The 10,339-nt window shown below is 34.5% G+C and overlaps 1 protein-coding gene across 1 annotated transcript in view; it reads right to left on the bottom strand.

Annotated features, from left to right (window-relative positions):
* Positions 1-29: 29 nt before the first annotated feature.
* The window catches only part of LOC127428639 (complement factor B-like), a 51,178-nt gene continuing 40,868 nt past the window's right edge, over positions 30-10,339 (bottom strand). Inside the window, exons 17-27 of the mRNA XM_051677109.1 lie at positions 5,550-5,672; positions 4,464-4,556; positions 4,099-4,236; positions 3,793-3,899; positions 3,231-3,363; positions 3,000-3,138; positions 2,825-2,904; positions 1,360-1,460; positions 919-1,048; positions 686-735; positions 30-525 (exon numbers count right to left, since the gene is read on the bottom strand). Coding sequence (XP_051533069.1) covers positions 355-525; positions 686-735; positions 919-1,048; positions 1,360-1,460; positions 2,825-2,904; positions 3,000-3,138; positions 3,231-3,363; positions 3,793-3,899; positions 4,099-4,236; positions 4,464-4,556; positions 5,550-5,672 — 1,265 coding nt within the window. The 3' untranslated portion in view covers positions 30-354. The remainder of the gene's footprint in view (positions 526-685; positions 736-918; positions 1,049-1,359; positions 1,461-2,824; positions 2,905-2,999; positions 3,139-3,230; positions 3,364-3,792; positions 3,900-4,098; positions 4,237-4,463; positions 4,557-5,549; positions 5,673-10,339) is intronic.

The raw sequence follows: 10,339 nt of genomic DNA, 5'->3' as shown, positions 1-10,339 counted from the left end.
AATACTTATAATGAAGATAACAATATATATTCATATTTTCTTGCCTTTTATTATTCCACAAAGCTTTATTGCATTTTAATCATAAATTTGCCCAAAGCCCAAAGCAATAAATGGTGAGTGAAAGTCTTGGACACTGATAACCTAGCGGCATGAATGCAAAGTTTTTAGTTATCAATGCCTTTGTAGAAATTCACTAATCACAGTCAGACATGATTAATTTAATCCTCGAGTGAAAATGTCCAATAATAAGGAGTAAAACTTTCTTAATGAGGAAAAATTACTGAGTGCACCTTTAATTTAGGTACATGCAAAATGTTTCTGAGCAAGTAAAGAAACTCTTGTTTAGGACAGTGTTCACAAGAATGTAAGAGGGGTTCCCAATTGGCCATCTCCTAGGTACTGTTTAAGGAATGAGCGTATGTCTGGACTGAATAGATTTGTATGATAATCCCTGGAATCATGAACAGAATCAGGCTTCAGGTTGTGTTTGCACATGTCCTTCACTCCCCAGCTCACAACACCAACCTGTCAAAGATTAATCGTGTATTAACAATAAACTCTGAAATTAGAAATTGATAACTATTCATACCTATGAATACTGTACACGTGACTCTATTGCAGAATTGTCTGTTAAAAATGAGTTAACAAACATGATCTCAAGTGAAGAAATTATGCAAAATCTCACCTGGATCATTCGAGTACCCGGAAGCACAAAAACGGCCCCCCCAGAGTCACCTGTTACAAAATGGCATGCAGACACATTAAGTGGTCTCAAATAGATGCTTGACCAAATTAATTCATTAATGATAAAGTAACAATTTTATCAGTGAAAGTTATGACATTTTATCATACCATTATATTGTAGTAAGACCAAACATGTTAGATAAGAGACATGCCTTCTTGAAAAATCAAACATACCTTTGCAGGCAATATCATCTTTGGTTGGTTCAGTACCACCACTACACAGGAAATTATCTGTAACGATATCCTTTGCATTTGTAGCATTGATGTTTTTTGCTTTTTTTGCATCTTCAACACAAACATCCCGCTGAAAAAAGCACAGATCAACTTGAGACGAGAAGTTTATATAAATTGAAGCAATTTTGAGAAAAGCAGGTTTTCAGCTAAGTGTTTTGTTAGTGTTTTATAGCTCGTTTAAGATTAAATAATGTGGTCTAACGATCCGAACAAGTTAAAGTCAATCATTAAATGCTATTAGGTAAGATCTATTAATACTATGACAGGAGTTTTAAAACTCCTGATATGACATCTATTAATACCTACAGTAAATATTACATTATCTTTCATTTCTAATCAAAAACAATTCCAGGACAAGCTTTAAGCAATGTTACATATTACCCATTTCCCCTGCTTGATTTTGATGTCCTTCCTCGTAATTTCGGGTTTCAAGTCAGACATGAAAGCAGCATTCACAGTTTCTGAAGACATTAGTACTTCCTCTGTAAGAACATAGTAAAAATGTAAATGGAATATGCATTTTATTAAGCAATGCACAAGACTAATATATCAATAAAATGCACATTTTGTACTGTAACATTGGTTTTAATGTGGATGCCTTGAAAGCACCCTTTACCATGTCTGTGTTCATTTGTGTTAAAGTACTTGAAATCTGTAAGTGCTTTAAAAAGTATTCACCTTTTTCCACATTTTATATTATGTTATAGCATAGAAACATGATGTGTTTTAAGTAATAGTATCATCCAAAATAAAATAATAAAACATAATCACTGAATGTTTCCCCAATTTAGAGAAAGATTCTGTTGCATCTTTATGGTACATTTAATGTTTTGGCCTCAATGCGTTACGCTCTGTTTGGTGCAAACCATCATAGCCCCGTCACAATCTGGCCTGACTGTGCCTCCCCTGACTATCTGTTTGTCTCATCTGAGTGTTTTTCCTGTGTTTGCCTTGTCTCTTACACCCTGTTGTGTCTTGCAGGTGCCACGTTGAGTTTGCCACCTCCAGTTGCCTTGGCAATGATCATTACTCCAATAAGCTGACCATCCACGGCACCTGATCTCCCTATATAAGCTCTCCTGTTGAGTCCTTTGACAAATTGTTTGTATTGTGGTGCTGTTTGTATCCAGTCGGTTTTGTCCGGTTATTCACTTGGTTGGTTTCTGTTTTTTGTGAGTTTTTCTTGTTTATCATTCTGTTTTTTCCCCCTGGTGGGAGTTTTGGTTTGTACTTTTGTTTTTGTAAATAAAGCCCTTTTCCTTGCCTCCCTGCATTTGGGTCCTGCCTTGCTCTCTCTAGTATCGTGACAATCCCAGTGAGAAGACCATTCGTAGATTATTTACTAAAGTTGCTTTAAACCAAAAAGATTATCATACCAGAGTGGAACAATTAAAGCACTGAACACATTATTTTAAGTGTGATTAATGACCAATGTTGGGTAAATTACTCAACAAATGTAATCCACTACAAATTAGTTATCTAAAATTGTGATCAGATTACATTCTTGATTACTAATTACTTTAAGTTACTTTCTTAAACTTTTTTCCTCATTATGGGACCCTTCAGCTGTTACAGAAAAACAAACATGTACATATGATCATAATTCATGTTTTAAATGTATTCTACATTTATAAAATTATTTTAGAAATATGTGTAACCATAGTAATGTACTTAAAGTAATTTAATTGAAAGTCAGTAACTGAAATCTTATAAGAATTTAAAATGTAATGCATTAAAATTCTTTAAAAAAAAATTAGTACAGTAACTAATTACTTTGTAATCAGATTACACCCAACACTGTTAATGACATAGTTCCCAACTAACTTTATAGAGGTATGTAACTCACGATGTTTTTTGCATGTGCTTTGACTGTCTGAAAGTTTTAGGGCTCCACTGGTTTCCTTGGTGCAGGGAATGCAGATTGGTCTGTACAGATAGACAGGATATTCTGTCAAAAATTATGCAATTTTAATCTTTTCAGTGTAAAATTACATGACATGTTGACAAGCTGTGTTCCTCACCGAACATCAATACCCATGATGACAGGGTCCTGCAGCTGAATAAGAGCTATGTCAAACTCGTAATATTCTGGTATTCCCAAGTGCAGTTTGGCTTTGACGTTATAGCGAGGATGAGGTATGTACTTTTTCACTTTTTTTTCTAAGGGGAGGAAAGGAAAGGCCGTAGATTTACACCATCATAAATGTGTCAACAACTAATTCTTAATCATTTGGTTAAAGACATAACATTACCTTTTGAACCTGATTCCATCTCAATTTGTACCCTATCAGGTGTGTCCTGAAACCTGAAGCAATGAGCCGCAGTCAAGATAAAGCTTGAGGTGACTAATGAGCCCATGCAATTTGAAACTGTTCCATCATTACGCTGTAAAAACATCATAAAAGAGACTCCTTAAAATTCATGATAATAGAAATATTTAACATTACTGTTCAAAAGACTTCTGCTTAACATAAAGAAGGCCATATTAGTCTTTTGTAATATTCACTATTACTTTCAAGTTATAGTTCACCCAAAAATGAAAATTCTCATGTCACCTTTCAGTTTCATTGCATCTTTTGCAATATTTTTACAATCTTTTTCATACAATGAAAGTGAGGGTAACATTCTGCATAACATATCTTTTTGTGTTCCACAAAAGCAAGTAAGTCATATGATTCTGATTAGGGTGTGGAAATGACAGAATTTTGATTTTTAGGAGGACTACTGCATCCCTTTAACAAACTGTAAAGTATTAGTGTGATGACACAAAGCCATTATTTTGTCCTGTTTTTATAGAAGATAAAAAATACCTACAGTCACTCTGATCTTTACCAACCAGGGGTATTGCCAACGCTCATGAGCTATAAGGCCATCGTCGTAATCTCTGTAAAGTCCACACAATGACACACTGGTGCCCTCATCTGTTCAAGGAGGCAGAACAGGAGACAGTGAGGACAATTTGAGAAAGGTGATCAGTACTTTATAAGAATGTAGTGACTAAATTATGACGTTGAGGTAATTATGAATGACAATAATTATCTGTATTGTTATATTTCTATCATTTCTATCCAGCCTTGACCAATTATACAAATATAAACTGAAAAGGACATAATGAATTACCAATCATGCCGTCAAACGTTTTCTCCAAAGAATCCAAATCCTTAAGCTTGAAAAAAAACTTTTCATTTCCCCTGTTAGTCTTTAAATCATTTATGTCCTCAGAATTCACCTCATCACCCATTCCAAACACATACATGTCTGTAAAGAAAAAGTATCAACAATAATATGACATTAATAGGACATTTTTTGGCATGTGTATTTGATACAATGCTATTGTTTTCTGTGTAACTGTTTGTGCATGGTGGAAACACATATGTTGTCATCCTCAATTTCTACAACAAATTAATTTGAATGAGTTATAGATTCATTTCACAGCTGTCTTAACCAGGCCTAAGATATTATGCAAAATTCATGTTCCGCCTCACCAAGTTTTTCATCCCGTGAAGGATCATTATGTATCACAAGATCTTTGATCTGTTCCACCTTAGGTCTGGGATTACCACCCATGTTGGCTAGACCTAAGAAGCGGAATAAGTTAAAATACAGTGAATATTTGGCAAAGAACATGTATAAAAGCTTTAGCGTGTTTACCCTCTTTTCAAATCAGTGACACATTGATTGATTGGTTATTTGATTGATGAATTGATCAATAAATTGATTGATTTTTATTTATTTTTTACATTTAGGACAATGGCCCATGAATAGGTTCACTGCCAACCACTTTGCAATAATTTAAGTAAAAATATTGTTATTTTATTTTAACGGTATAGTTCACCCAAAAATGAAAATGATGTCATCATTTATTCACCCTTATGTTGTTCCAAACCCATATGACTTTCTTTCTTCTGTGGAACACAACAGGAGATGATAGACATCATGATAGCCATTGTCTCTATTCACTCTTCATTGTATGGGGGAGGGGGGTTCCAAACATACTCTAAGTATGTAAACACAGATGCATCTTGCTATGCAAGCTCGATTTCACATGTCATTGCGCAATTCACAACCCAACACAAGTGCGTGTTGCATTCTCAGCATTGCCGCAAGGGCCACTATAGCGAAATTAGTGTGAACTGTCCGCTTCTAGGGTGAGTTTTCCCTTTCAACTAAACTACTGTCATGGTGGAGCAACAGTTCAATATTGCTGAGCAAGTAAGTGTAAGTCAGTATATTTATAGCAACTTGCCTGAATAATGACACATTCAGTTTAATAGCACAGACGTTTGAAGGTAACTCTATCGCCCCCTTGAGTACTGAGGTTTGTTCCTGCCACGGTAATGCAAGAACGCACATTAAGCATGTTCAACCGGATCACGCGTTGGCAATGCGGTGGCCAAGTGCTCGCATCTGCATACACGTACTTGCGTAGAGAATGTTTCAGCCTTAAGAGTTCTGTTTAATATCTCATTTTGCGTTCTAAAAAGGAAGTCATACGGGTTTGCACCAACAAGAGGTTGAATAATGATTTGTCCCAATATTGCACATAAACACTGATATCATTCAGTCAATACCATCAGTGAACATGATGATGATGTGTTGGGTGTCAAGGAAGTTTTTATCGTTGATCTTCTCTATTCTCATACTCTCTAAAATGCTCCCGTAGGCTTGGGCAATGTTAGTCCCTGACCGATCGCCTTTACCTGTTAGTCACAAAAATAAAAATCATTAAACATGTCATTAAAGACATGTTATCAAACATTTTATTCTCAGATTGTCCATTAATGAACAAAAACATATGCCTCTGTTATGTTTTTGCTATAATAGTGATTTTTAAATATGTTGATGGTACACTCTAATCAGTCTAAATCAGGGGTTTTCAAATTTTTTGATAATGATTCCCTTTATATCCCTAAAATAAAATAAAAATAGCTATATATTTTTCTTTCAAATGTTCCACAGACCCCCTAGCACCCCATAGGGACCCCAGTTTGAAAACCACTGATCTAAATAACTCAGATTAGTGCATATATAAACAAAACACTTACTGTCATATGCAAATTTCTTCAGTTTTTCAAGAGTTAAGGATAGGATATTTTCTGGATCATTCTTGAAGTCCCTCATTGAGACTATCCTTGTAACCGCGGTGGCAAAAATCATGATCTCATAGTTTGGGGAGACCTCATAATAACTGATCTGATGGTAAAGAACAAGTTAAATCTATGTTGCTTAGGTCCATGTATAGTTTCATATACATGGCATACGTTACTATAATAATATAGTATATAATATACTGTATAATATTATATTAAGAGTAGTTTAAACACATAAATGTTTCCTTGTGATATGCAAGGGAAGTGTACTAATGGGACATAAAATATATGATTTGGCTTAAATATCACAGAATGAACATACACAATGTGGTTACAATTTGGTAAAAATAGGAGAAAGGCCTACCAGTGCCCAAAGCCAATTTGATATACCTTGTCTATGAGTTTAATGATGATACGTTTAGCATTTTCAAAGTCTTCTTCTTCTATGCTGTCAGATACATCCAGGCCAATGTATATGTCCAGTTTTCCACCCTTATGCAATTGTATTTTCTTTCCGTGCTGATCTGAAGAAACATGAAATAGGTTTCCTGCAATGTGTTGCCAAAATCTCCCCAATATCTGACAAAAAAAAAAGTCTACACTAACTTGCAGAGGAAGAAGAGAGTGAGAGTTGCACAACACTACCTGATGTTGTTTCTTCAAATTGTTGAGAAATCCCTAGATTTGTCTTTAGAGAACTGCTGAAAGCCTCTGATGCTTCCTCTGGGGTGTCATATGTGAAATCAGCTGCATTTACATAACAATATCATTAGAGTCCAAGCAAAGCTAATTCTCACAAATTTCACTGTCAACATAATATAGTAAAACCCATGCTTAGAGGATGCACCTGCTGTGTAATTGGTTACAAAACAGGAAGGAAGAAGGCGTACCATAACATTCTGGCTCTGTCCCTGTCCACTGACCATCCTCCCGACAGACTCGCTCTTTAGAACCAATCAGGGTCAATTTATTTTCACAGCGGTATGTGACTTTGTCGTCAATATTAAATATGTTGCCTGTCCTTCTAGTACCTGCGGGAATGCCTGGATCAGGACAGTGATCAGCTGTGCAAATAGAGGAACAGCAAATAATTAGCATGTTTTTGCCAGAAAAGAGAATTCTCAGACATCTCTCCTGTCTGTAAATGTCAAAAGACATATGTAAGGAACATAATTATGTTTCTTCTTTATTTAGAATGCCAGATTTGATGTAGATATTTTATTGCAATTGCTGATCTAGCGGTCAATACTTAACTGAAGCGTGGGAAGGCAAGTGCGCCCTAATTCCGTATCTGATATCATGCTTTTAAGTTTATCATTTTACTTTGACCACGTGTCAGCACTGTGTGTTTTCTATATACTGGGTATACTTAAATTTGTTGTACTGTATATCTGTAGCAATGTAAAAAATATTGTCAGGTTACCTAAAAGAATATGCTTCACTTGGTAAAATCTAAATTAACTGGTTTTACTCAAAATTTTACAAAAATGAATAATTCACCTGGCAAATTAGTTTACACCAGCAAAAGATATTGATATGGTTTAGACCAAGTACAAATAGCTCCTTGAGATATGTAGATATGACAACAGGCACAGCAGTGAGCTTTAGAAAGCAACTTAAAATTGAGGAATACAGCATAAGCAATTCAAGTGCTGTAATACAAAAGTTTCACAATTGCTCAGACTCAGAGAGAGAGAGAGGAAGTGAGAGAAAATAGTGAGAGAAAAAAAGATTAAGATTAAGAAATTTATAGTTTTTTTCTCACATACAATTTCTACCACAGATTGGTGTGCCTCCACTCCACTTCCCATTAGGCTGACAAACACGGGATGCCGAGCCACGGAATGTGTATCCGGAATGACAAGTGAAGTGGACTGTGTCATTTATATAAAAAGTCTGTTGAAAAGGATGCAACTCTCCGTTATCAAAACCACGAGGATCAGGGCATGTAACCTCTAAGATACAAGTAGACACAAGGAGCAGTCATACAATCTGTAAAATGTGGTTGTGCCTTATTATGAATAATAATTTTACATTAAAAGAAGAGTTAATGTAATAACACAGATATCTTAAAGGAATAGTTCACCCAAAAATGAAAATTCTGTCATGTCGTTCTAAACTTGTATGACTTTCTTTCTAATGTAAACACATAATGAAAAAAAAAAAAGAATATCCCGGTCCGTCTTTTCAATACAATGGCAGTTGATAGGGACTTGTTTTAAAGCTTAAAAAAATTGCCCAAAAGTATCATAAAAGTAGTCCATGTGGCTCATTCATCGTATTGCATGGTTTTGATGAGAACCAACCTGAAATGCAAGTTATTTTCCAGCGATATGAGTTCATGAGTGCTATAAGAGGCTACTTCTATAGAGACTACAGTTTAATTTTTATGATATTTTTGGGTTGTTGTTAAAACTTCAAAGCAGTATTCATTGAGATATCTCCTTTTGTGTTCTTCATAATATAAAAAGTGTTTGGAACGACATGAAGATGATTAAATTATGATATTTTATTTTTTTTTTAACAACTATTTATTTAAAAATTGCTTACTCTTGCACACTGGTGGTCTTCTTGTGGGCATTGGGCTCCATTTTCCACTTTTACAATGACGTATTTTTACAGTTGGGTAATAGCCTTCTGGACAAGTGTATTTTAGAACACTCTCATAAGAATTGCTCTTTGAGAGAACAAATGTCCCTCCAGTTATATTCAGATTCTCAATGGGGCATGAACTAGAGGGTGGAGCACCTAGAAGGATTACAGAGGGCCAAATGAAAGTGAGATGTTGAAATAAGTGTACACTGTAAAGAATACTCAACATTAAACCTGTTATCATGGTATTTTATTTTTTTAAAAATATATATATATATTTTTTATACTTTTATCGTCTGTAAATGTTAAAGTATTTCGTGACTGATGTACTCACATAAGTAAATGTAAAAATGAAAAGCCACTTTTGAAATCTGAAGTATTTCGTTCCAGTAGAAAAGTCACTTAATGTGCATTTATCTACTACAGGACTGTGATTCCAAATATTACTGAATGTTTAGATTGATACATGTTTTGATTATACATAACATCACATACTAATAAGTCAAGGCATTTAATTTAATGCACCCCTTGTTGAAAAAACAATTAGTTCAAATCAGCACATCAGTTAAAAAAAAAACAAAAAAAACATTATTTTTTTCTAAGAAAGCCAGTGCAAGAAGACCTACCGGTAATGAAAGGACAAAGTACCGCAAGCATGAATAGATTGAGCCATGATCCACGCTCCATGGTGTTCTTTTCAGGTCCACACAGTAAATGAAACTAAAACTGAGGAAAGGCACAGGCATATTTATACAGAAAAGCAAGAAAGAGGAAGTTGATCTATTTTCTGAAATAAGTAACCAGGAAGTAACCAGTCATTATTAAAGTTTCTATGATGGCTTTGAGATTTTTATATTTTATGACTATATTGTTGATATGCTGACATTAATGATAAGTGGGTTAACTGATCCTCATGTGAAGAGTAATGTATTGTTTTATGTTGTGACTTGTAAGATGAAACACTATGCAAACAGTGTTCAAATGCACAGGTCTGCTACTCTAAACTGTTTTTTTATATTTATTCGCACCTAGTGTTATATAATAGATTTCTATAAAAAAAAATAAATAAAAAAAAATTACAAAAGCATTATCTAGAAATATTCTTTAATGTTCTTTTTGAAAAGCAGGTTGTGACCAATGGGTGTTGGCTGAAATCAAGAGGTCTGCTGGTGGGCCAACAGGTCAAGTGTTGCAATGTTCTTCATTGCATGTTTTCACCAAAATTTCCATACTTCTCTTTTAATATTTCAACAGTACCATCATTATATACATGGCAGGAGATGTACTAAAAGATTTAAAAATTACCCTTTGCAGTTTCAAAGTTATTTGAATTTAATTTATTTGTATAGCACTTTTTACATAATTTTTTTCCCCAAAGCAACTTTAATTACATTTTTCACTTCACATTATTTTATATGCTTTTCACAGCACATTCTGTTCCAAAGCAGCTTTATAAAAAACAGTCCCTTACAAACCCTACAAAGAGCAAGCCAATGATGACAGTGTGGAAACTCTGTATTTAGAAATGTAAGTTAATGAGGAAGAAACCTTGAGAAAAAACATGACTTAGCTGGGGAAGTCCTACTTCTTAGTCTTGCACATATTTAAACACTATTTTTAGAGAATAGTGCCTTACGAGTTCCCACAAGTTTTCTAAAAGAAAAAGTAACAATGAAGAT

Source organism: Myxocyprinus asiaticus, chromosome 38 (genome assembly GCF_019703515.2).
Source record: "Myxocyprinus asiaticus isolate MX2 ecotype Aquarium Trade chromosome 38, UBuf_Myxa_2, whole genome shotgun sequence".
NCBI classification, from domain to species: Eukaryota; Metazoa; Chordata; class Actinopteri; order Cypriniformes; family Catostomidae; genus Myxocyprinus; species Myxocyprinus asiaticus.
This window is presented reverse-complemented; position numbering and strand designations above follow the sequence as displayed.